Below are 26386 nucleotides of genomic sequence, written 5' to 3'. Positions count from 1 at the left end.
CGATTTAAAACATAAATAGAATTTAAAATTTAAAGACTAAACAGTTTAAAAAGCTTAAGCTAGCCCCGCGCGAATAAACAAATATGTTTTCAATTCGCGGCCGAAGGTCCGAAGGCGTAAACCAGGGGGAAGTTCATTCCAAAGAGTAGGAGCCCCCACAGAGAAGGATCTTCCCCTGGGGGCCGCCAGCCAACATTGTTTAGCGGCCCTCTCTGTGTGAGTGGACGGGACGGTGGGAGGCATGGGCTCCATTGTGGTCGTACATCGAGGACTACCTGTAAAGCAAGCCCTAGCGAATGCTCTTTTGTGGACCTTTGGGATTCTGGGTGGCAGGAACCCTCGGCCAATCCTCTCCCTCTGCCAGGGGGGCTTCTGTTGTCGAGGTTGGTGTTTGAGCCCACTCCTCCAACCTGCTGCCCTGGGACAATAATTTGCCAATAAAGGAGAATATTTGCAGCTCAGGGTTGAAATGAGGGGTCCTTGGTGCTCTCTGAGCTTTCTTGCTTTCTTGCAAATGTTTCATGACCCAACTAGGTAACAGCATCAGTACTAAAAGGGAGTAGGACTTGCAAAGAGGAGGAGGAGGAGGAGGAGGAGAACTACTACTGTGTGATCCTTGCTGCTCTCTGAGCTTGGCTGTTTTCCTGCAGACATTTCATGAACCGAACTAAGTTATATTATCAGTGCTAGAAGAGAGGAGGAAGGAGGAGGGCTGTGGGGTCCCTGGTTCTCACTCAGCCTGGTTGTTTGCTTGCAGGCATTTCATGACCCAGCTAGGCAATGTCATCAGTGCTAGAAAGGAGTGGGGTTTGCAGAGAGGATTGGGAGGAGGAGGAGGAGAGCTGTGAGGTGTCCGATGCTCTCTGAGCTTGGTTGCTTTCTTGAAGACGTTTCATGACCCAACTAGGGAACATCATCAGTATTTGAAGGAAGTGGGGATGGAGGAGGAGCAGGAGGAGGAGGAGGAGGAGCAGGAGGAGGAAGGAAGAGGACTGAGAGGTCCTTGGTCCTCTCTGAGCTTGGTTGCTTTCTTGAAGATGACCCAACTAGGGAACATCATCAGTATTTGAAGGGAGTGGGGATGGAGGAGGAGGAGGAGCAGGAGGAGGAGGAAGAGGAGGAAGGAAGAGGACTGAGGAGTCCTTGGTCCTCTCTGAGCTTGGTTGCTTTCTTGAAGACGTTTCATGACCCAACTAGGGAACATCATCAGTATTTGAAGGGAGTGGGGATGGAGGAGGAGGAGGAGGAGGAGGAAGGAAGGAAGAGGACTGAGGGGTCCTTGGTCCTCTCTGAGCTTGGTTGCTTTCTTGAAGACGTTTCATGACCCAACTAGGGAACATCATCAGTATTTGAAGGGAGTGGGGATGGAGGAGGAGGAGGAGCAGGAGGAGGAGGAAGAGGAGGAGGAGGAGGAGGTGGAGGAGGAGGAGGAGGAGGAGGAGGAGGACTGAGGAGTCCTTGGACCTCTCTGAGCTTGGTTGCTTTCTTGAAGACGTTTCATGACCCAACTAGGGAACATCATCAGTATTTGAAGGGGGTGGAGGAGGAGGAGGAGGAGGAGGAGGAGGAGGAGGAGGAGGAGGAGGAGGAGGAGGAGTCCTTGGTCCTCTCTGAGCTTGGTTGCTTTCTTGAAGACGTTTCATGACCCAACTAGGGAACATCATCAGTATTTGAAGGGAGTGGGGATGGAGGAGGAGGAGGAGGAGGAGGAGGAGGAAGGAAGAAAGAGGACTGAGGGGTCCTTGGTCCTCTCTGAGCTTGGTTGCTTTCTTGAAGATGACCCAACTAGGGAACATCATTAGGCAGTGGGTTGGAGGGAGGGAGGAGGAACAAAGGAAGAGGACTGAGGGGTCCTTGGTACTCTCCGAGTTCAGTTGCTTTCTTGCAGGCCTGTCATTACCCAAACTAGGGACCCTCGTCAGAGCTACGAAGAGCCACATTCACAGCCAGCGGCATCCGGGCATCCGTGCCAGGCCTCTGCCCTTTTTCTCCCGGGCTTTGGCAACGCTTCCAATTTCTACGGGGGGCGGGGGGGAACCGAGCGATCCTCATGGTCCGCTCCCACAGCAGCCACCAACCTCCCCCCACCCCTCCCGCTGTCAGTCAGTCCTTGCACCGTCCTAGAGGGAGGGCAGTCACGGGGCACGCATGGAGGAGGAGGAGGAGGAGATGGTGCTTGGTTGCTGTGGCAATGCCTGGGCTGTCGTCTGCACAGCCACTCTCGGCTGGGGTGCCCGGAGGAATTAATCCTCCAGAGAGAGAGAGAAGGAGAGAGAGAGGCAGATAAAGATGGGGATGCTCTTAGGAGGGGCTGAGCAGGTGGGGAGGGTGCCTCTCAGACTGCCCCCCCCCACAAAGCAGGAATAATTCCTGAGCATCTTGGCACAGGCTGGCACATGATAGGGAAGCGTTGTTGTTTTTTTGCCTATCTGGGGAGGGCTGAAGGGTCCCCACCCCCCGTCCGTCCGTCCAACCAAATTTTCTCTTTCCCTGCCACCTTCCTGCCCCCCACCCACCCCCCACCTCCCCATTCCCACCCGACCCTATCGCAGGCTTTCTCTCATCTGGGTCAGTGATTAACCGAGATTAAAGAGATCCGGCAGACGAATAGATCCTCTCCGCTGGCAAAGCTGTCGGGGATGGAGGTGCCACGGGGGGTGGGTGGGGGAGGGCGTGCCTCACCCCACGCCCCTGAGACGGAGCTGGGGCCTGAGAGGTGGCCCACGCGGCGGGCCCTGTGGACTACAGTGCCCATCAGCCAGCCAGAGTGGCCAGAGGGCCAGGCTGATGGGAGCCCTGAGTGTGCAGGGTCTCCGGAGGTGGGGGGGGGGTCTTTCCTACTTGCCTGCCCAAGGAAACCTGCAGCAGCTGGGGAAGGGTGAGGGCAGAGCCTGCCCCCCCCCCCCTCCCCCCCCCCCCGTCCCCAGGTGTGGCCTGACCCCAATTGCCCACCCCCTGGGGGAAAATGGAGGGAGGGGTGAGGAAAAGCAGTGGGGGGTGGGGAAGAGACGGACATTTCCGTGGCTTCTTTGTTTGGGTCCGGGCAGAAAACAGCTGGGTGGGTGCCCCTTGGCACAAGAGGGGAGGGCCAGAAGTGGGGATGGCCCCACAGAAGTGGGGAGGGTCCGCAGAGATGGTGGGGGGGGGGGAACAGGGGCTGGAAGGTCACAGAGGTCAACCTTGGAAATGCAAGGTCGGAGGAGAAGAGGATGGGTTGGAAACGGTAGACAGGAGAGAGCTGGCTAGGAGGAGGAGGGAGACCTCTTACACACACACACAGCACAAACACACACAGCACACACACACACAGCACACACACACACACACACACAGAGCAGGGAGGCAGTGCCAGCTTCCCCCCCTCCTCCTCCACGTGCCCTTGGCAGAGTGGATTCCAGGCCTGGAACAAGGGTTTTTTCCATTGGGGGAAAGCGCGGGTGGGGGTGCTGTTGCTTGGCACGTGGGCAGCCTCAGTGGGAAACAGGGAAAGAGCAGAGCCTGGTCACAGTGATGGGGGGGGGGGAAGGAGGAAGGAAGAGGAGGAGGAGGAACAAAGGAAGAGGACTGAGGGGTCCTTGGTACTCTCCGAGTTCAATTGCTTTCTTGCAGGCCTGTCTACCCAAACTAGGGACCCTCGTCAGAGCTACGAAGAGCTACATTCACAGCCAGCGGCATCCGGGCATCCGTGCCAGGCCTCTGCCCTTTTTCTCCCGGGCTTTTGCAACGCTTCCAATTTCTACGGGGGGGGGGGAACCGAGCGATCCTCATGGCCCGCTCCCACAGCAGCCACCAACCTCCCCCCACCCCTCCCGCCGTCAGTCAGTCCTTGCACCGTCCTAGAGGGAGGGCAGTCACGGGGCACGCATGGAGGAGGAGGAGGAGATGGTGCTCGGTTGCTGTGGCAATGCCTGGGCTGTCGTCTGCACAGCCACTCTCGGCTGGGGTGCCCGGAGGAATTAATCCTCCAGAGAGAGAGAGAGGCAGATAAAGATGGGGATGCTCTTGGGAGGGGCTGAGCAGGTGGGGAGGGTGCCTCTCAGACTGCCCCCCTCCCACAAAGCAGGAATAATTCCTGGGCATCTTGGCACAGGCTGGCACATGATAGGGAAGCGTTTTTGTTTTTGTTTTGCCTATCTGGGGAGGGCTGAAGGGTCCCCACCCCCGTCCGTCCAACCAAATGTTCTCTTTCCCTGCCACCTTCCTGCCCCCCACCCCCCACCCCCCACCTCCCCATTCCCATCCGACCCTATCGCAGGCTTTCTCTCATCTGGGTCAGTGATTAACCGAGATTAAAGAGATCCGGCAGACGAATAGATCCTCTCCGCTGGCAAAGCTGTCGGGGATGGAGGTGCCACGGGGGGTGGGTGGGGGAGGGCGTGCCCCCACCCCCACGCCCCCTGAGACGGAGCTGGGGCCTGGAGAGGTGGCACACGCTGCAGGCCCTGTGGACTACAGTGCCCATCAGCCAGCCAGAGTGGCCAGAGGGCCAGGCTGATGGGAGCCCTGAGTGTGCAGGGTCTCCGGAGGTGGGGGGGGGGTCTTTCCTACTTGCCTGCCCAAGGAAACCTGCAGCAGCTGGGGAAGGGTGAGGGCAGAGACTGCCTCTCTCTCTCCCCGTCCCCAGGTGTGGCCTGACCCCAATTGCCCACCCCTGGGGAAATGGAGGAGGGGTGAGGAAAAGCAGTGGGGGTGGGAAGAGACGGACATTTCCGTGGCTTCTTTGTTTGGGTCCGGCCAGAAACCAGCTGGGTGGGTGCCCCTTGGCACAAGAGGGGAGGGCCAGAAGTGGGGATGGCCCCACAGAAGTGGGGAGGGTCCGCAGAGATGGTGGGGGGGGGGAACAGGGGCTGGAAGGTCACAGAGGTCAACCTTGGAAATGCAAGGTCGGAGGAGAAGAGGATGGGTTGGAAACGGTAGACAGGAGAGAGCTGGCTAGGAGGAGGAGGAGACCTCTTACACACACACAGCACAAACACACACAGCACACACACACACAGCACACACACACACACACACACAGAGCAGGGAGGCAGTGCCAGCTTCCCCCCCTCCTCCTCCACGTGCCCTTGGCAGAGTGGATTCCAGGCCTGGAACAAGGGTTTTTTCCATTGGGGGAAAGCGCGGGTGGGGGTGCTGTTGCTTGCCCGGGGGGCAGCCCCGGTGGAAAACAGGGAAAGAGCAGACCCGGGTCACAGTGGTGGGGGGGGGAAGGAGGAAGGAAGAGGAGGAGGGGAGGGAACACGGGAGGGGAGGAGGAAGAAGGAAGGAAGGAAGGAAAGAAGGAAGGAGGGAAGGGGAGGAGGAGAGGAGGAAAGAGGGAAGGAAGGAAGGAGGAGGAGAGGAGGAAGGAAAGACAGATGGAAGGAAGGAGGAAGGAAAGATGGAAGGAAGGAAGGAAGGAAGGAAGGAGGAGAGGAGGAAGGAAAGATGGATGGATGGAAGGAAGGAAGGAAGGAGGAGGAGGAGGAAGGAAGGAAGGAAGGAGGGAAGGAAGGAAGGAAGGAATGAAGGCGGAGGAGAGGAAGAAGATGGATGGATGGAAGGAAGGAAGGGAGGAGGAGGGAAGGAAGGAGGGAAGGAAGGAAGGGAGGAGGAGGAGGAAGGAAGATGGGTGGATGGAAGGAAGGAGGAGGAGAGGAGGAGGAAGAAGGAAGGAAGGAGGAGGGAAGGAAGGAATGAAGGCGGAGGAGAGGAGGAAGGAAAGATGGATGGATGGAAGGAAGGAAGGGAGGAGGAGGAGGAAGGAAAGATGGAAGGAAGGAAGGAGGGAAGGAAGGAAGGAAGGAATGAAGGCGGAGGAGAGGAAGAAGATGGATGGATGGAAGGAAGGAAGGGAGGAGGAGGGAAGGAAGGAGGGAAGGAAGGAAGGGAGGAGGAGGAGGAAGGAAGATGGGTGGATGGAAGGAAGGGAGGGAGGAGAGGAGGAAAGAAGGAAAGAAGGGAGGGAGGGAGGAGAGGAGAGGAGGAAGGAAAGACAGATGGAAGGAAGGAAGGAGGAAGAAAGGAAGGAAGGGGAGAAGGGAAGGAAGGAATGAAGGCGGAGGAGAGGAGGAAGGAAAGATGGATGGAAGGAAGGAAGGAAGGGGAGGAGGAGAGGAGGAAGGAAAGATGGAAGGAAGGAAGGAAGGAAGGAATGAAGGGGCGGAGGAGAGGAAGAAGATGGATGGATGGAAGGAAGGAAGGGGAGGAGGAGGGAAGGAAGGAAGGGGAGGAGGAGGGAAGGAAGGAAGGGGAGGAGGAGGAAGGAAAGATGAATGGATGGATGGAAGGAAGGGGAAGAGGAGGGAAGGAAGGAAGGAAGGAAGGAAAAATGGATGGATGGAAGCAAGGAAGGAAGGAAGTTACAGCCAATGTTACAACGACCCTGGAAAAAGTGACCTATGACTATTTTTCACACTTACGACCAAGGCAGCATTCTCGTGGGCAGGTGATCAAAAGTTGGACTCTTGGCAACCGGCCTGTATTTATGAAGGTTACAGCGTGCCTGTGTGTGTGTGTGTGTGTGTGTGTGTGTGTGTGTGTGTGTGTGTGTGACGCGATCCCCCTTTGCGACCTTCTTAATGACCGAAGTCAGTGGGGTGGCCAGATTCACTCAGTAGCCACGTGACTAACTTAACAACTGTGGCAAGAGAGGCCGTAAAAGAAAGCGAAACTCACTTCACAACTGGCTTAGCTTTGGGCTCAATTGCGGTTTTTAAGTCCAGGGCTACCTGTAGTTGGCGCTTCTGGACACTCTTCAAGGGCAGCCCCACGTACAGCACATTACAGTAGTCCAGACGGGAGGCGGCCAGGACGCAAGGAACTGTGAGATTGTGTGGATCACGGTGATGCCGGCCTGGGGATTATTCAGCGAGTAAGTTTTCTCTCTCTCTCTCTCTCTCTCTTTCGTTGCAGACGATTCCTCTTCGGAGAGTTGCAGCGGGAATGGCTCCTCTACCTTGAACCCTTCAACCTCCAGCAGCACTCAGGGCGATGCCACCTACACCGAGGTGAATGGCAATGGAGCGGGCGCCCCCATGGATTTCAGTGCCTCGTCGGAGGACCAGCCCATCAACCTCTGCGACAAGTTGGCCCCGGCTCACGTTGCCAATGCCTACCAGTCGGACAGCTGCAGCGCCGACGGTCTGCGCAGCCGGACGAAGTACGGAGCCAAAAGCACAACAGAGGTGGGTTCAGATGCTTCCCCTGGCCGAGATGCCGCTGCCACTAACGCACAGTTGTGAATTCCCATAACTTGTTGGCCGCTGGCCCCTTCAGCAGCCGAATCAGAGGAGGAGGAGGAGGAGGAGGTGGTGTGGGAGTCAGGATTAGCATCAAAGCAACCTGAGAGCTCCGAGGGGGAAGAGGGAGTGGAGCTGGCAGAGAGAGAGAGGCAGAGGCGGAGCCTGGGCCCTCCCGTCAGCCCTCCAGGTCTGGAGGCGGCTGATGAGGAAGAGGAGGAACAGCTGGTTCGAGTGCCTGATGCACGAATGCGCAGAAGGCAGAGGAGAGGAGAGCAGTGGAAATCTATGGGCCGGGGCTGCTGGCACTCCTAATAAAGGAATCATTGCTTCAACTACAGAGAATTTGTCACATTTGGGGAGTTGGGTCAGAACATGACCTCTTGGTCTTTGTGGAACCTCCTGTCCTGACCTGGAGAATGGAGTTCCAGGAGATCACTCGCCTGTGGGAAGCCATCTTCAGCCAATGGTTGAGGTTGACCAAGCTTCCGACTCACATTTTTTTGGGGAAGAGAATGGCAGGAACAGGCAGAGAAGCGTTTTCACTATCTTGCTCCAACACCCCCCCCCACTCGGAAGACCCTCAAAAAAGGGGAGACATGTCGGGTGGCTGGCTCTGGTCAACCTACGGTGCAGGTGGAAGGCTGGAGGTTGGAGAACTTTCTACACCTAGCAATCCAGGGTCACCTTTTAGTTGGTTTGAGATTGAATTCCCACCCCACCGAGCCCACCCAACACCCATTTATCCCACACAGGTGTCCTCATCACACTGAGGTCACATTGCTGTGGAACAGATGTGTTGGCTTCAGAAATGACAGAGAAGCAGTGGATTACAACGGGCGTCTCCAATCTTGGCAACTTTTAAGGTTTGGGGACATCAACTCCCAGAATTCCCCAGCCACCTGAGGAATTCTGGGAGTTGAAGTCCACAAGTCTTAAAAGTTGCCAAATTTGGAGACCTCCTGCATTACAACATGGTTGGTTGGATTAGACCAGTGTTGGTGAACCTTGGCCCCTTTAAGATATGTGGACTTCAACTCCCAGAATTCCCCAGCCATCTGAGTAATTTTCCCCAGGCATCTGAGGAATTCTAGGAGTTGAAGTCCACAAGTCTGAAAAGTCATATTTGCCAAACTTGCCAAATTTGGAGACCTCCTGCATTACAACATGGTTGGTTGGATTAGACCAGTGTTGGTGAACCTTGGCCCCTTTAAAATACTTCAACTCCCAGAATTCCCCAGAAGTCCACGTATCTTAAAGGGACCAAGGTTGGCCTACACTGGTTTAGACAAAATATAGGGCAGGAAGTCGCTTTCCTTGGGACCTTCTGATAGGACCCCCTCCAGGCTGACTAGATAACTCTGCAATGCCTCTACAGCTGTTGTGCATGACCCTCAGCAAGGGCTAGGAGGCATCTACCCATCTATGAAGTTGACACCACCCAAGAGATATTGGTCCTCCTCAATAGACCTAGAGACGGACCTAAGGAGGGTGACCCTGGGACGTCCCGGCAGGATGATGGGGATAAGAAGAAGGGTCCATGGTGGTAACTTCTTCCTCCTCTCTTGGCAGTCCCCTCCCTACAGCTCCGGCAGCTATGACTCGGTCAAGACGGAGGTCAGCGGATGTCCCGAAGACCTGACCGTGGGCAGAGCTCCCACTGCCGACGATGACGATGACGACCACGATGACCACGAGGACAATGACAAGATGAACGACTCGGAGGGCATGGATCCCGAGCGGCTAAAGGCTTTCAATGTACGGGCCGAGAACGATCACGCGGTGATCACGTCCGAGTGGTTGCTCGGTTGCATGCTCGCCTACGGACAGAATCTTGCCAGACTAAAGTCTTTACAGAGAGAGTCCTTCGCTAACGATCACAATGGGGAACGGGAGTTCCACTGCCAAGCAAGGCGGTTGTGAGTTAAGTCACACCCGATTTTTTTTTTTTGCCACAAATCACTGCAGTTGCTAAGTGAACCGTGCGGTCGCTAAGGGAATCTGGCTAGTCCCCCTATTTGACTTTGCTTGTTGGAAGCCGGCTGGAAAGGTTGCAAATGGAGAACTTACGATGCTTGTAACCATCGTAAATACACGCCGGTTGCCAATTGCCCATGACCCCAGGGAGACTGTGATGGTCGTAAGTGCGAGGATTGGTCTTAAGTCTTTTACCCCATAGTGCTATTGTAACTTTGAAGGGTGGTAGGTTGAGGACTACCAGTATACAAGTATAGAATAGGTCAGGGATCTCCAACCTTGGCCACTTTAAGCCTGGAGGACTTCAACTCCCAGAATTCCCCAGCCAGCTGGGGAATTCTGGGAGTTGAAGTCCTCCAGGCTTAAAGTGGCCAAGGTTGGAGACCCCTGGAATAGGTGGTACCTGACTCAAAAACAGTCACTGTGAGAGAGACCTTGGAGTCCCAAAGGATGGTCACTTAAACATGAGCCAGCCGTGTGCGGCAGCAGCCAAAAGGGCTAACACAATCCTTGGTTGTATGAACGGGGATAGAATCAAGATCCGATGAAGTGGTTAGTACCCCTTTATAAAACCTTACTAAGGCCACAACTGGAATCCTGCATCCAGCTTTGGTCATCACAAATGACAAAACAGATGTTGAGACGTTGGAAAAAGTGCAGAGAAGAGCAACTAAAATGATCAAAGGCCTGGAGACTAAAAGGTATGAAGAATGGCTGCAGGATTTGGGTTTGGCCAGTCTAGAGAAAAGAAGGACTAAGGGGGGACATGAGAGCAGTGTTCCAATATCTCAGGGGCTGCCCCAAAGAAGAGGGAGTCAAACTATTCTCCAAAGCACCTGAGGGCAGGACAAGAAGCAATGGGTGGAAACTAATCAAGGAGAGAAGCAACCTAGAACTAAGGAGAAATTTCCTGACAGTTAGAACAATTAACCAGCAGAATGGCGGGCGTAGGTGCTCCATCACTGAAGGTTTTTAAGAAGAGCTTGGACAACTATTTGTCTGAAATGGTATAGGGTTTCTTGCTTGGACAGGGGGTGGGACTAGAAGACCTCTAAGACCTCTCACACTTATGACGGTTCCAGGCTCCCCATGATCACATGAACAAAATTCAGATGCTTGACAATTGACGTGTTTATGATGGTTGCAATGTCCCAGGGTCATGTGATCCCCTAGCGCAGTGATTAGAATGCTGTATTGCAGGCAAACTCTGCCCACAGAATGGAGTTCGATCCTGACCAGCTCAAGTCGACTCCACCTTCCATCCTTCTGAGATCTGTAAAATGAGGACCCAGATTGTTGGGGGCAAGAGGCTGACTCTGTAAACCCCTCCCTCCCTCCCTCCCTCCATCCATCCATCCATTTATCTATCTATCTATCTATCTATCTCTATCTCTCTTATCTATCTCTCATCTCTTTTATCTATCTATCATCTATCGTTCTATACTATCATTCTATCTTTCTATCATTCTATCTATCATCTATGTATCTCTACCTCTCATCTCTCTCTCATCTATCTTATAATTCTATCTATCTATCTATCTATCTATCTATCTATCTATCTATCTATCTATCTATCTCGTTTTATCTTTCTATCGTGCTATGTATCATCTATGTATCTCTATCTCTACCTCTCATCTATCTCTCATCTATCTTATCGTTCTATCTATCTAATCATCTATCTTATCTATCTTTCCTATGTCACATATCTGTCTTTCTATCTATCTATCTATCTATCTATCATCTATCTATCTATCTATCTATCTATCTATCTATCTATCTATCTATCTATCTATCTATCTATCTATCTATCTATCTCTATCTACCTATCTATCATCTATCTATCTATCTATCTATCTATCTATCTATCTATCTATCTATCTATCTATCTATCTTTGTTTTCTGAGGTTTTCGCGGGTGTTTTGGAATAATGTCAAGGTTCCAGAAAAACCTCTTCTGCATAAAAAAAAACCCAGAAGCCATTGTTTTCCAGAGTTCTTTACTAGCATGAGGAAACTGGCACACGATGAATGAAATTCCAAAACTGAATTTCCGGATTCTTTTCCCAGTTATACAAACCCCAAGAGTCCCACCCCCCTGACCCCTTTGATGGTCACATGGTCCCACGTTCTCCCAGTTCATTCGAATATCTTCTCGCCACTCTTCCTGCAGATGTGAACACCATCCGACCTTGACTGCTTGAAGAATGTTACCATACCCCTCAGCCCCCCTTCCTCCCCTCAGGGGAAAAATGTGGCAGCGTCTGGAACCCAAAGTCTAGTATGGTTTCCAGGCCTGACAGGATGTAGGTCTTTGGACCACCTCTGGGTGGTCTTTTCCAGAGAAAGTTCAGTCCTCCAGTGGCCCAAAGACCTGCTGTTGAGGCAATGAAACATCTGGAGCAGTGGCGGATGACTCTGGCCACTTTACTACCCGTGGACTTCAAGTCCCAGAATTCCTGAGGCATCCATACTGGCTATGGCCCCTTTATGACTTGTGGACTTCAACTCAGGAATTCTGGGAATTGAAGGCCACAAAGTTGCTAAGGTTGGAGACCCCTGCCTTAAATGACTTGTGGACTTCAACTCAGGAATTCTGGGAATTGAAGGCCACAAAGTTGCTAAGACTGGAGACTCCTGCCTTAAATGACTTGTGGACTTCAAGTCCCAGAATTCCTGAACCAGACATGGTTGTCAACTCCCAGAATTCCTGAGGCATCCATACTGGCTATGGCCCCTTTATGACTTGTGGACTTCAAGTCCCAGAATTCCTGAGGCATCCATACTGGCTATGGCCCCTTTATGACTTGTGGACTTCAAGTCCCAGAATTCCTGAGGCATCCATACTGGCTATGGCCCCTTTATGACTTGTGGACTGGCTCAGGAATTCCTGGAATTGAAGTCCACAAGTCTTAAAGTTGCTAAGACTGGAGACTCCTGCCTTAAATGACTTGTGGACTGGCTCAGGAATTCTGGGAATTGAAGGCCACAAAGTTGCTAAGGTTGGAGACCCCTGCCTTAAATGACTTGTGGACTTCAATTCCCAGAATTCCTGAGGCATCCATACTGGCTATGGCCCCTTTATGACTTGTGGACTTCAACTCCCAGAATTCCTAGCCAGCTTCCTACAAGCAAAGTCAGTAGGGGAAGTCAGATTTGCTTAGCGTCCACGATTCACTTAACGACTGCAGCGATTCACTTAACGACCGTGACAAAAAAAAAGCTGTAAAATGTGGTGCAACTCGCTTAAGCCCTGTCTGGCCGAAGAGCAGAACTGTTGAGCTCATTTGTGGTCCTAAGCTGAGGACAACCCCCACACCTCCCACCCCGAGGTCTCCCGCGCAGGCCTAGCGAGAGGAAAGGGCTGATCGGTTTCCCGTTATCTCTGCAGATGTTTGTGCGTCTCTTCGTGGACGAGAACCTGGACCGGATGGTACCCATCTCCAAGCAGCCCAAAGAAAAGATTCAGGCCATCATCGAATCCTGCAGCCGGCAATTCCCGGAGTTCCAGGAACGAGCTCGCAAACGCATCCGCACTTACCTCAAATCTTGCCGTCGCATGAAGAAGAACGGCATGGAAATGGTGAGGGAGGGTCTTCTCGGTGCCCCCACCCCCCCACCCCGTTTTTCACTGCCTCTTTCTCCTCTCTTCCTCCTTCAAAACATCAGCTGGGTCTTTGGACCACCTCTGGGTGGTCTTTTCCAGAGAAAGTTCAGTCCCTCCAGTGGCCCAAAGACCTGCTGTTGAGGCAATGAAACATCTGGAGCAGTGGCGGATGACTCTGGCCACTTTACTACCCGTGGACTTCAATTCCCAGAATTCCTGAACCAGACATGGTTGTCAACTCCCAGAATTCCTGAGGCAGCCATGTTGCTTATGGTCCCTTAAATCAGGGGTCTCCAATCTTGGCAACAAGACTTGTAGACTCTAACTCCCAGAATTCCTCAGCCAGGTTTGCTGGCTGAGGTATTCTGGGAGTGGAAGTCCACAAGTCTTAAAGTTGCTAAGACTGGAGACTCCTGCCTTAAATGACTTGTGGACTTCAACTCCCAGAATTCCTGAGGCATCCATACTGGCTATGGCCCCTTTATGACTTGTGGACTGGCTCAGGAATTCTGGGAATTGAAGTCCACAAGTCTTAAAGTTGCTAAGGTTGGAGACCCCTGCCTTAAATGACTTGTGGACTTCAACTCCCAGAATTCCTGAGGCATCCATGTTGCTTATGGTCCCTTTATGAATTGTGGACTTCAACTCCCAGAATTCCTGAGGCATCCATACTGGCTATGGCCCCTTTATGACTTGTGGACTGGCTCAGGAATTCTGGGAATTGAAGGCCACAAAGTTGCTAAGGTTGGGGACCCCTGCCTTAAATGACTTGTGGACTTCAAGTCCCAGAATTCCTGAGGCATCCATGTTGCTTATGGTCCCTTTATGAATTGTGGACTTCAACTCCCAGAATTCCTGAGGCATCCATACTAGCTATGGCCCCTTTATGACTTGTGGACTGGCTCACGAATTCTGGGAATTGAAGGCCACAAAGTTGCTAAGGTTGGGGACCCCTGCCTTAAATGACTTGTGGACTTCAAGTCCCAGAATTCCTGAGGCATCCATGTTGCTTATGGTCCTTTATGAATTGTGGACTTCAACTCCCAGAATTCCTGAGGCATCCATACTGGCTATGGCCCCTTTATGACTTGTGGACTGGCTCAGGAATTCTGGGAATTGAAGGCCACAAAGTTGCTAAGGTTGGGGACCCCTGCCTTAAATGACTTGTGGACTTCAAGTCCCAGAATTCCTGAGGCATCCATGTTGCTTATGGTCCCTTTATGAATTGTGGACTTCAACTCCCAGAATTCCTGAGGCATCCATACTAGCTATGGCCCCTTTATGACTTGTGGACTGGCTCACGAATTCTGGGAATTGAAGGCCACAAAGTTGCTAAGGTTGGGGACCCCTGCCTTAAATGACTTGTGGACTTCAAGTCCCAGAATTCCTGAGGCATCCATGTTGCTTATGGTCCCTTTATGAATTGTGGACTTCAACTCAGGAATTCTGGGACTTGAAGTCCACGGGTGGTAAAGTGGCCAGAGTTGCCCACGGCTGCTCTAGAGTCGTGGCTGAGATTCAGTGATGGCATTAACTTGATTCTGTTGGATTTGAGGAAGGGGCTTGAGGTCCATTAGGGTGCCTGCCATATCTTTCCACGGTGGGCCCTGGGGCTGGGAATTTGGGGAATGGAGGCTGCACCCCACCATTAAAGGGCTTTTCCAATCTCACTTAGGGGCAGAAAGGTCCCCTAATAGGGAAGGGATCTTCCGGCATTGGGGAAAAGCCGTAAAGCTAAGTATATTTATTCATTTGCTTTATTTGATTGACGGAGTGGGTTTTGCGGGGGTGGGGGTGGGGGAAGGGGAGGAGAATGGGGATGAAGAGGAGGAGGGAAGGAGATGAAGAGGAAGCGGGAGGAGTAGGAGAAATCTTGGTGTGACGTTTCATGACCCAACTAGGTAATATCATCAGTGCTAGAAGTAAGGAGGAGGACTGTGGGGTCCTTGGTGGTCTCGGAGCTTGGTTGTTTTCTTGCAGACGTTTCATGACCCAACTAGGTAACATCATCCGTGCTAGAAGGGAGGGGGAGGTTGAAAAGAGGAGGAGGAGGAGGAGGAGGACTTACTCCATGTATCTTAAAATTTCCAAAGTTGAAGAACATTGTTTTTGATCTTTCGTTTTTCTTCCCCTTTCCTGTTTTCTTGGTCTTGAGGGCTAGTGTTCTTTCCCCCCCCCCCCTCCTAACGGTACAGCCGTAATTCCGTTGTTCCAGCTTTCCTAAAATGTTCTTTTTCTTTCAGACCAGGCCGACCCCTCCTCACTTGACCTCAGCCATGGCCGAGAACATCCTGGCAGCTGCTTGTGAAAGTGAGACGCGGAAAGCAGCCAAGCGGATGCGCCTTGAGATCTATCAGACGTCACAGGTACGCAACCCGGCATCGGGCTATTTGCTGGCTTTGAATATCCAGATAGGTTACCCCTTTACTGCTTGCATTAAGGCACTGGGTCCCATCCTTGATTATGTACACTGGTTTCGGAATCGGGTTATTTGCTGGCCATGAGTATCCGGATAATCCCTTTACTGCTTGCAATAAGGCACTGGGTCCCATCCTTGATTATGTACACTGGTTTCGGAATCGGGTTATTTGCTGGCCATGAGTATCCGGATAATCCCCTTACTGCTTGCAATAAGGCACTGGGTCCCATCCTTGATTATGTACACTGGTTTCGAATCGGGTTATTTGCTGGCCATGAGTATCCGGATAATCCTTTACTGCTTGCACAAGGCACTGGGTCCCATCCTTGATTATGTACACTGGTTTCGAATCGGGTTATTTGCTGGCCATGAGTATCCGGATAATCCCTTACTGCTTGCACAAGGCACTGGGTCCCATCCTTGATTATGTACACTGGTTTCGAATCGGGTTATTTGTTGGCCATGAGTATCCGGATAATCCTTTACTGCTTGCACAAGGCACTGGGTCCCATCCTTGATTATGTACACTGGTTTCGAATCGGGTTATTTGTTGGCCATGAGTATCCGGATAATCCTTACTGCTTGCAATAAGGCACTGGGTCCCATCCTTGATTATGTACACTGGTTTCGAATCGGGTTATTTGCTGGCCATGAGTATCCGGATAATCCTTTACTGCTTGCAATAAGGCACTGGGTCCCATCCTTGATTATGTACACTGGTTTCGAATCGGGCTATTTGCTGGCTTTGAATATCCAGATAGGTTACCCCTTTACTGCTTGCAATAAGGCACTGGGTCCCATCCTTGATTATGTACACTGGTTTCGGAATCGGGTTATTTGCTGGCCATGAGTATCCGGATAATCCCTTTACTGCTTGCAATAAGGCACTGGGTCCCATCCTTGATTATGTACACTGGTTTCGGAATCGGGTTATTTGCTGGCCATGAGTATCCGGATAATCCCTTTACTGCTTGCAATAAGGCACTAGGTCCCATCCTTGATTCTGTACACCAGTTTGTTTCATACATTTACATGATCAGGGTTTATATTCATGCCATTTTGCTCCTAAAATTGATTCTACTATACTAATAGTCTTCAACTTACAACCGCTGTTTTAACAATCATTCTCCATGGCACTGAAAATATCACACGATGAAAATTCAGGCGCTTGGCAACTGGCATGTACCGGTAGTCCTTGCCTTACCACACTTCGTTTAGTGGCCATTGAAGTTTACAATGGCACTGGAAAAAGTGACTTATGACTGTTTTCACACTTACGTCCGTTGCCACATCCCCATAGTCATATGATCAAAATTCAGACGCTTGGGAACTGACTCACATTTATGTCTTGGGGGTCATGCGATCCTCTTATGTGACCTTCTGACAAAGTCAGATTCACTTAACCGTGTGACTAAATGAACAACTGCAGTGATTCCCTTAACTGTGGCAAGAAAGGTCATAAAGTGGAGCAAAGCTTACTTAACTGTCTCGCTTAGCAACAAGAAACAGAAACAGAAAAGAAGGACTAGGGAGGAGACATGATAGCAGTCTTCCAATATCTCAGGGGTTGCCCCAAAGAAGAGGGAGTCAAGCTATTCTCCAAAACACCTGAGGGTAGAACAAGAAGCAACGGGTGGAAACTAACAAAGGAGAGAAGCAACCTAGAATTAAGGAGAAATTTCCTGACAGAACAATCAATAAGTGGAACGACTTGCCTGAAGAAGTTGTAAATGCTCCAACACTGGAAATTTTTAAGAAGATGTTGGATAACCCTCTGACTGAGATGGTGTAGGTTTCCTGCCTGGGCAGGGGGTTGGACTAGAAGGCCTCCAAGGTCCCTTTCAACTCTGTTATTACTATTACTGTTGTTGTTGTTGTTGTTATTGTTATTATTATTATTATTAAACTTTGGGCTCAACTCTTTAAGTTGAGGACTACCTGTATTTATGTTTTCAGCCTCCTGGGGTGGTAGGATCACTATCTTCCATATACTGTCAGACCTATCCCAGCTAGGTCCCTAGGAAAGAAAGACCCTCGACTCCATTTGGTTGAAGTGATAGGTTCTTTTACTAAGGATAACTGGTTGCTTTAAAAGCAGGCTAGAACTAAAGTTCCCGTGCAAAAGGTTACAAACATTTCCCCTTCATCACAGCCCTCCCCACTTAACGAGTTCGTCATAGACCAATGATGTGCCACATGCGTGTTTTGGGGAACACTCAGAGGTTTAGTGCAATTCACATTGCTTTCCCAAGTTTCCTGGCCTTGAAGACTGGAACGGGCTGCTTTCTCACACCTCTGGTATCCATCACTCCTGCCATCCCGCCTCCCTGTTTCTCCTCCCTACTCCATATGTGCTTGTTACCCATTTCTTCTCCTCCAACATCCCCCCCCCTCCACCAGTTGATGGCAGGATGCCAGCAAGGTGCCAAGTCAAAGATGGCAGCTCTGACGCATGGTGCACCCTTCCGATTCCCTTGACCCCTGACTCAACTTGCCCTCTTGTTTCTCTCCCTTGCAGGACGAGCCAGTCACACTAGAGAAGCAGCAGTCCCGGGATTCGTCCACCTCCGTCACGCATTCCTCCTATTCACTGCCAGCCTCTTCCTTCTCCCAGGACCCCGTCTACATCAACGGGAGCCTGAACTACAGCTACCGCAGCTATGGGACGCTGGGAGGCAATTTGCAGCCGACTCCTTCACTCCAGACAGGAAATCACAGTAACGGTAAGGAGGGGAGCTCAGTCAGAACAGAGCTGGAAGGAAACCTTGGAGGTCTTCTAGTCCAGGGGTCTCCAACCTTGGCGACTTTTGGACTTCACCTCCCAGAGTTCCCTTAACTGTGGCAAGAAAAGTCATAAAGTGGAGCAAAGCTTACTTAACTGATCTTAGCAAGAGCCAGCGCTGAAGACGTCTCCGTGGTCATGTGGCCGGCATGACTCAACGCCAAAGGCGCACGGAACGCTGTTACCTTCCCACCAAAGGTGGTCCCTATTTTTTCTACTTGCATTTTTTACGTGCTTTCGAAACTGCTAGGTTGGCAGAAGCTGGGACAAGTCACGGGAGCTCACCCCGTTACACGGCAGCACTAGGGATTCGAACCGCCGAGCTACCGACCTTTCGATCGACAAGCTCAACGTCCTAGCCCCTGAGCCACCATGTCCCTTATGAAGTGGTAATTGGGTTTAATTATGAAGACAAGTTAAATTAAGCGACAAAATTGAAATGTTAAAAAGTGGGATGAGGATTTTTCAAAAATATGTGCTGTAAAAGAAACAACGAATGGAAACTAATCGAGGAGAAAAACTCAACTCTTTAAGTTGAGGACTACCTGTATTTACGTTTTCGGCCTCCTGGGGTGGTGTGATCACTATCTTCCATATACTGTCAGAACTGTCCCAGCTAGATCCCTAGGAAAGAAAGACCCTCGACTCCATTTGGTTGAAGTGATAGGTTCTTTTACTAAAGATAACTGGGAGTTGAAGTCCACAAGTCTTAAAGTCGCCAAGGTTGGAGACCCCTGTTCTAGTTCAACCACCACCCCCCGGCTCAAGCTGGAGACCCTAGACCAGTGTTGTTGAACCTTTTCAGCACCAAGTGCCGAAACGGGAGTGCGCACGCACGCGGGGAGCGCCACAACCCAGAAGAGCAGCTCTCCGGCGCGCACATGCGGGAGCACCGAAATCTAGAAGAGCAGTTCCACAGCGCGCATGCGTGCACCAGGAAGATGAGTTTTTGAGTTTTGGCGCATGCGTGCCGTGGAGCTGCTCTTCCGGTTTCCGGCGCTCCCACATGCTTGTTCTCACGAAGATTCTCCTTAATTCCAGGTTGCTTTTCTCCTCGATTAGTTTCCATTCGTTGTTTCTTTTACGGCACATATTTTTGAAAAATCCCCATCCCACTTTTTAACATTTCAATTTTGTCGCTTAATTTAACTTGTCTTCATAATTAAACCCAATTACCACGTCATAAGGGACACGGTGGCTCAGGGGCTAGGACGTTGAGCTTGTCGATCGAAAGGTCGGCAGCTCGGCGGTTCGAATCCCTAGTGCTGCCGTGTAATGGGGCGAGCTCCCGTTACTAATCCCAACTTCTGCCAACCTAGCAGTTTCGAAAGCACCTAAAAATGCAAGTAGAAAAAATAGGGACCACCTTTGGTGGGAAGGGAACAGCGTTCCGCGCGCCTTTGGCGTTGAGTCATGCCGGCCACATGACCACGGAGATGTCTTCGGACAGCGCTGGCTCTTTGGCTTTGAAACGGAGATGAGCACCGCCCCCTAGAGTCGGGAACGACTAGCACATATGTGCGAGGGGAACCTTTACCTTTACCTTACCACTTCATATTTCATTTGCTATTCTGTTTTACTATAAGCAATACGCATTATCATATTGACTGCTTACATTAAAACCCTTTAACTTAATTGACCTTCCACAATTAATAATATTAATACAATTCCCTTAAATCTACTAATATATACCTTATTTCCTTTCCTCCTTTCTACTATTCTTCCCCTCTTCAACCAATTTCTCTTGGTCTCTCCAAAAATCCACTTCTTAATAATTTCATCCTTTTATCTCATTCTTTTAACTACTGCTACTACTTTTTCTATTTGTTATGTCTTTTCTCCTGAATCCTTTTTCTCACTTTTAAATATATTACTTGAGTAATTCTCCCCAGGTTTTCTCCTAATCTCTTTCCACTCTTTCCTTCTTTTCCCTTTGTTTGATTCTTTTGGGGGGAATATCCTCCCCATGAACTCTTTTTTTGCCACTGTTAATCCCAGTGAAATCTTCTGTTTTTTGCTTTCAATTCCTTTTCTTTCAATATTATTTTCTTGCTCCTCACTTATACTCTCTTTTTTCTGCTCTGTAAGTTCCAGGAAAATTTCTAACTTTTTATTAGCCTTTAATGATTCACACATATTTTTAAACATCTCAATTAATTCTTCACACTTCCAAGACTCCATATTGTCAATTTAAAAAATTGTTAACACTTTTACTTTATATTTAATTAAAATTCTACAGTCCATATAGTCCATTTATAGTCCAAATGGTATTCAATTCAAATATTTATTCAATCCACTCCAAATTAAAGCTTTTTTATTTTCCACAATTGTTGAGTCGAAACCAAGCAGTTCAGAAAAACAGATACTCCTTAAAAGTTCTCACAGTTTCTAGATTAAATCACGGTCGCAGCTGTTGTTTTTTTCTTCTGTCTTCCCACCAATATTGCAGTACTCACTTTCTACCAGCAGATGTCTCTCTCAAATCCACAATATTCTCAGAGCAACTAAGTATCCAAGCTGTCAAAAATATTTTAAATCCACATAACGAGTTCTTTTCCTCGGATTTCTTTTTCTTTTGTTGTTTTTAGTTTCTCCAAATTCAATTTTAAATCCAGATAAACAATTTTCTTTCTTGGGCTATTAGTATTTTAACTTCCTCTTTGTTCTTTTTCTTCAGATATCAAAACTATCAAAAATATTTTAACCCACCTAAAAAGTACCTTCCCTCAGGTTTTTTTATATTATTATTTTTAATTTCTCCAAATCCAATTTTAAATCCAGTTGTAAAATTTTCTGCTTGGGCTTTAGTATTTTAACCTCCTTCATCTTTGTTCTTCTCCCTCCATTAACTTTCCCAAGTGCCAATTAGTTGCTCATTTCCGCTCTGGAACACTTTTTAAAGTTGTTAAAAATTTCTTTTTTACCTGTGAGTTGGCCAATCACTCACCCGGTAGTAGTACTCCTTTCAGACACCGCTCCTGCACAAACAACTCAGTCCGGTTGCCCCAGCTTCAGAGTGGTCATTTTTCAATGGCTGCCGCCTCCCGCCCCTGGTTCGAAGAGCAGCCTCCGACCTTTTGAGGAACTTGCCTGTCCCTCTTGGTTGTCCCTACAAGATGGTTCCAGTCCAAAGAACCCCCAAAAGCAGTTTGTCCAGCTAGATTTTCACGGGACTCCTCAGAGCCCGCTATTTCTCCAGCCTGTCTCGCCAGAACACTTCCGGTTTCTCCCTCATTTATTGTTTCTTGTCCTGCTCCATGGTGCTTTAGAAAATGTTGACCCCCCCCTCTTTGTGGCCCCCCTCCTCAAATACTGGACTACTGCTATCCTGTCACCCCTAGTCCTTCTTTTCTCTAGACTGGCCATACTCAGTCCCTGCAATCATTCTTCATACGTTTTAGTCTCCAGGCCTTTAATCATCTTAGTTGCTCTTCTTCAGTAAAATCTTTAAGGACTGTTGGATGCAACTGATCTAGTTGTGGCGATCTTAGAATTTATACTAAGAAAAAGGGCTCCCCCTATTTGCATCCTTGCCTGCTTCAACCAAGTTTCTAGTTCTTCCTCTTTCTAACTTGGTTGCTCACTTCTTCAGTGGCTCGCAATAGCAATCGCCCTTAGACTTATATCCCGCTTCACAGTGCATTACAGCTCTCTCTAAGCGGTTTACAGAGTCAGCCTTGTGCCCCCAACAATCTGGGTCCTCAGATTGATGGAAGGCTGAGTCAATCTTTTTTTTTTTTAATTTACATTTATATCCCGCCCTTCTCCGAAGACTCAGGGCGGCTTACAGTGTGTAAGGCAATAGTCTCATTCTATTTGTATATTTACAAAGTCAACTTATTGCCCCCCCCCAACAATCTGGGTCCTCATTTTACCTACCTTATAAAGGATGGAAGGCTGAGTCAACCTTGGGCCTGGTGGGACTAGAACCTGCAGTAATTGCAGGCAGCTGTGTTTTAATAACAGGCTTCTTACAGCCTGAGCCACACCACGGCCCTAGTCATCCTGACCTTGACCTAGTCAGGATTGAACTGTGGGCAGTTCGCCTGCAATATTGCATTCTAACCACTGCACCCCCAAGGACTTAGAGAAAGGAAAAATAAGGAAGGAAGGAAGAAAAAGGGAATAAGGAAGGAAAAAGGAAGGAAAGGAAGGTGGGAGGGAGGGAAGAAGGGAGGGAAGGAAGGAAGGAAGGAAAATATAGCAATAGCATGTTTTTCTTTATCTCTCCTCCTCCTCCTCCTCTTCCTCCTCCTCCTCTGCTTTGCAGGCCCCACTGACCTCAGCATGAAAAGTGGCACATCCAGCGCCACCCCCCCAGCCAACAGCACGAACCGGGGGGTGCCAGCCGCCCAGCTCAGCCCAACCGAGATCAGCGCCGTCCGGCAGCTGATTGCCGGCTACCGGGAGTCCGCAGCCTTTCTCCTCCGCTCGGCAGACGAACTGGAAAACCTCATTTTACAGCAGAACTGACTGCTGGTCTCCCTGGGGCTCCTGTGCCGGAAGAGACTGACGTCCATCAGGCTTTCTTGATAAATCTGCTCAGGACTGGCCGATCCTCTGCCTATCAACGCCCGCCCACCCATCCACCTACCCAGGCACAGGTTGGAGACCCCCCCCTCCCCATCCCACCCCCGAAAGATCCTTTTGTTCTTCTTCGTCCTGGAGCCGGGGCACCTCCCACCCCCCACTCGGGAGCCCTTCTGCCTTTGAAAGCCGACCAAGCCGGTGCTCTCTGCCAACTGGAGCCAGCCTCACAGCCTGGAAAGATGGGGACCACGGTGGGTTTGGGGGAGCAGAGAGGGGGGGTGTCGGGCTGGCAGTCAGGATTTTCTCGCGGAGCCCAGCAACGGTAGAGCTCTCTTCCCGCCCCCAGCTCTCTTTCTATTCCCCCCCGCCCCTTTCTTCCGTCTTAGGAATTGCATATTTATTGAGAAATGCCCCCGTCCCTCCAGCCCCTCGTTTTTTCTCCTCCTCCCCCCCACCCATAATTTATTTTTTTTCTAAAAAAAAAAAAAGCATTCTTGAGTTTGTACAGAATTGCCATTTTTTGTGTGTGTGTCTCTCCATGAGTGAAAGGGGGGGAGGGTTTGATTCTTGCACCATGTCCATCTACCGTCCCGCCAAAGGGACCAACCAGGCTCGGAAGCCCCCCACAACCTCCTTTGGGCCACTCGAGCCCCACTTTTGCCTGGGGGGGGGCAACGCCGGGGCCCAAAGCCTGTCTTGTCGGGAGGAATTGCAGGACTCATTTTAGAGCCAAAGCTCCATAGCAGCAGCCTTCCTCCACCTCCTCCTCCTCCACACTCTACCTCACTCCTGGGTGCTCCCTGCAGGCCCCGGCTCTCCTTCAAGGGGCCCGAAGTGGCCCCTGGCTGCAAGGCTTGCGAGAGAGCGGCAAAGCACTCCCACACGGAAAGCGTGTGGACAGGGGCGACCGTGGGACCCATTTGAGTCACGCTGGCAGATTTGCAAAAGCAGAGGCATCTGGAGCTTATTTTTGGGGTCTGTGTGGGTGCAACGGGTTAGAGCCCCCCCCTTTTGTTTCTCCTCCTCTTCCTCCTCCAACCTCCCCCCTTGCAAATGCAAAAATGCACTTGCTGTTTTGCTCAGTGCAATATTGACCGTGCTGCTATATATAACACGAAAGGACGGAGGAGCTGGGGCGATTTTTAAGCAAAAGAAAAAGGCAGCGACCAACCAGAATTGGTTTGGGGAGAGACCCAGGCCCAGTCTTGTTCTCCTCACCCTCTCCTACCCTCCCCATTGTGTCCCCAAAGGACGAGCCACCCCTGCGAATTTGGGCCGAGGGCACTAACCTTGGATTCTTGGCTTAACGGGCAGGCCTGCAGCCGGTTCGCATCTTTTCAATGTAGGTTTCTTATAAGCCAGGGACATCCAAGCTCGACCATGTTAAAGCCTGGTGGACTTTGATTCCCAGAATTCCCTGCTGGCCCAGAGAGGGTATTCTGGGAGTCAAAGTTCGCTGGGCTTAACATGGCCGAGCTTGGACGCTCCTATTCTACGCCCATCTACCTTCTTCTCACTCTGGTGCTCCAGAGCCAGGCTGGGATTAGAACCTGGGACCACCTGCTCCCCGAGGCTTTGCAAGGCCTGGAGACCGAGAAGGGGTCAGCCTCTCTTGCTCCCACCCAGCTGTCCCCAAACCGAAGGGGGGGGGTCTACCAGGTGGAGGACAGGATCCATGGCTTCACTAGCAATCCTATCCGTTCCCCTTTGATCTGACCCTCCTCCAGCCCCCTCCTCCCCTCCCCATCCTGAGGGTCCCACCCGACTTTGTGTAAATAGTTACTTGTGCCAGGTCTGACGCGCAACCGCCCTCGTGCAAACCGCTTAGGGTGTGTAACAGTGGCAGAGACAATCGCCGTCCGGAAACACGTGAAGGTTCCCTTCCCTGTCTGCAACTCGGGGGGGGGGGGCTCATCAGGATTTGGGGAGGGGGGATGGCTGTGCAATTTTTTGGGGGGAGGGGGCGGCTGATGACCCAGACCGGACACAGGCGAAACAGCTCCCTTGATGTAATTCGGGGTTAACCCTTAGCGCTGGCTGGTGGTTCCCCCCCCCCCCGGTCTTCCCGCACCTATTTTACACGCTCCAAAGGGGCTCCCTGAGATCATCAAGAGGTGACACTCGCCCCGCCTGGAGTTTGACTTTTAGCCATCCGTCTCTGGATCCGAAAATGTCGATCTTACAAGCCATGTTTTTTCTAAGATTCTCGGGACATCTGGGCAGGGGTCCATCCTGGATCCTGACCCCACCAGAGACCCTCTTTTCCGGGGTGTATTTGTGGGAGGGGCTTGGCCGCTGCCCTCTTGGCACTTGGCACGGGGGGGGGCTTTGCAAGGCGAGCCCCCCCCCCTTCCCACCCTTCGACAGCAGCATTTGGACCCCCTGGGGAAAGGCATTGGTGGGACCTCCGGCAGAAAAAAGCCCCCGCCCGCCCGCCTCAAGCCCCCTGCCCCATCTTTTAGAGGCCCCAATTTTTTGGTCTTTAGCTGGCCATCCCCTCGATTATTAACCAGTCCCTTTCCCAGAAAAATGCTGCTTTGAACTCAGAGGGTTGGAAAAGAAAAATACAACTTTGCTTTGTATTTTGTTTTTTGTAAGACTTTTTACAAAGGTAGTCTTAGCGATTTCCACCAAGGAAAAAAAAAAATAACCGATTTAAACAATCTGTCCATGGTCTGAATTTTTTATACCATTTTCGTGGTGCTTTTAGAAAAGGAAAAAAAAAGTTTTTCTCTCTCTTTTTCTCGGTGGTCGTTTCCTAGCGGAGCCGCTCTGTTCGTTCTTCTTCACCTGTATTGTACCTAAGACCAATGTGAATTCTTTGTACTTTTTTCCTCTGACTTTGGACTCAGTGAAAGTGTACTGTTTACATGTACAGAAAACTCCCAGCTGCCCGTGTTCGGCGAGACCCTCGTCTTGGCGAGGAAGACCCACCTCACCTTTGCCTCATCTGCTTAGCGCGGCCACAGTTTCGCTCACCTGCTTCCCCGATGCCCATGGGGTTGGGCTGCTAGGAAGGGCTTTTTAGTGGCCGGGCCACGTTTGTCCCCGGAATGGCCAAATTGCCAGGGAGGTCCAATCTTGGCAACTTCGAACCCTTGTGGACTTCAGCTCCCAGAATTCCCCAGCCAGCCATGCCTGTTTTTTTTTTTCTTCTTCCTCCGATTGCAGAGGAAAGGACCTTAAGAGAGTAAGCAGGCCAAAAACGGGTCTCACCCAGGAAAAGGAATGCATTAATGCCAGGGAATTCAGAGAGTTGAAAGTACAAAAGTCTTAAAAGTTGTTGAGGCTGGACGTCCCTAGTTAAAGGCAAAGGCCAGGAAACAATATTCTTATTCACGAGCGGCTGGTGGAACCTCGCACTCGTAAACCCACACGGATGGTGCTGCACCAGGGGAGCACTAGGTTTCTCGCAGAGGCGACCCCCTCTAGCCGAAACTGCAGGAGGGTCCAGGGGACTTTATGACTGGTTGGCGAGCCCCCCACCACCAAGAAGCGGGTGGCCAAAGCGGTGGCCCTCCGGTGCAGATAGAAAGCTGACCCAAGCCCACTCATTTCCCCCTTCCCCAGCAATGGAGTGGGGGGGGAAAAACCCAAGGCACTTAAAAGCAAGGGGCGAAGGCGACCCTCCCCTGCGGTAATCTGTCAGAAACCTTCGTTCGTTCTTCCTCCCTCCCTCCCTAATGGACAACCTATGCAAATTTTCACGTGGCTCTCTCTAAGCAGATGAGGGTTGTTGTTGTTGTGTTTTATTTTTTTGTCCCCTTCCTCAAAATGTGCGATGGAAAGCTTAATTATTTTTTTTGTTCCTTCCTTCCCTTTTTTTGTGTTCTAGCCAGTGGACCCTTTTAATTT

The 26386-nt window shown here is 50.7% G+C and overlaps 1 protein-coding gene across 3 annotated transcripts in view; it reads left to right on the top strand.

Annotated features, from left to right (window-relative positions):
• Window positions 1–25269, top strand: part of NOL4L (nucleolar protein 4 like) — a 152525-nt gene extending 127256 nt beyond the window's left edge. For all 3 annotated transcript variants that reach the window (XM_058178871.1, XM_058178872.1, XM_058178873.1), the window contains 6 exons: window positions 6895–7166; window positions 8793–8978; window positions 12585–12776; window positions 15044–15166; window positions 17738–17942; window positions 22272–25269. In XM_058178871.1, the coding sequence (XP_058034854.1) occupies window positions 6895–7166; window positions 8793–8978; window positions 12585–12776; window positions 15044–15166; window positions 17738–17942; window positions 22272–22474 (1181 nt within the window). In that variant the 3' untranslated portion in view covers window positions 22475–25269. The remainder of the gene's footprint in view (window positions 1–6894; window positions 7167–8792; window positions 8979–12584; window positions 12777–15043; window positions 15167–17737; window positions 17943–22271) is intronic.
• The last annotated feature ends 1117 nt before the right edge of the window (window positions 25270–26386 follow it).

Source organism: Ahaetulla prasina, chromosome 3 (genome assembly GCF_028640845.1).
Source record: "Ahaetulla prasina isolate Xishuangbanna chromosome 3, ASM2864084v1, whole genome shotgun sequence".
Lineage (NCBI taxonomy): Eukaryota > Metazoa > Chordata > Lepidosauria > Squamata > Colubridae > Ahaetulla > Ahaetulla prasina.
The sequence above is the reverse complement of the archived record's forward strand: the minus strand, read 5'-3'. Positions and strand labels throughout refer to the sequence as shown.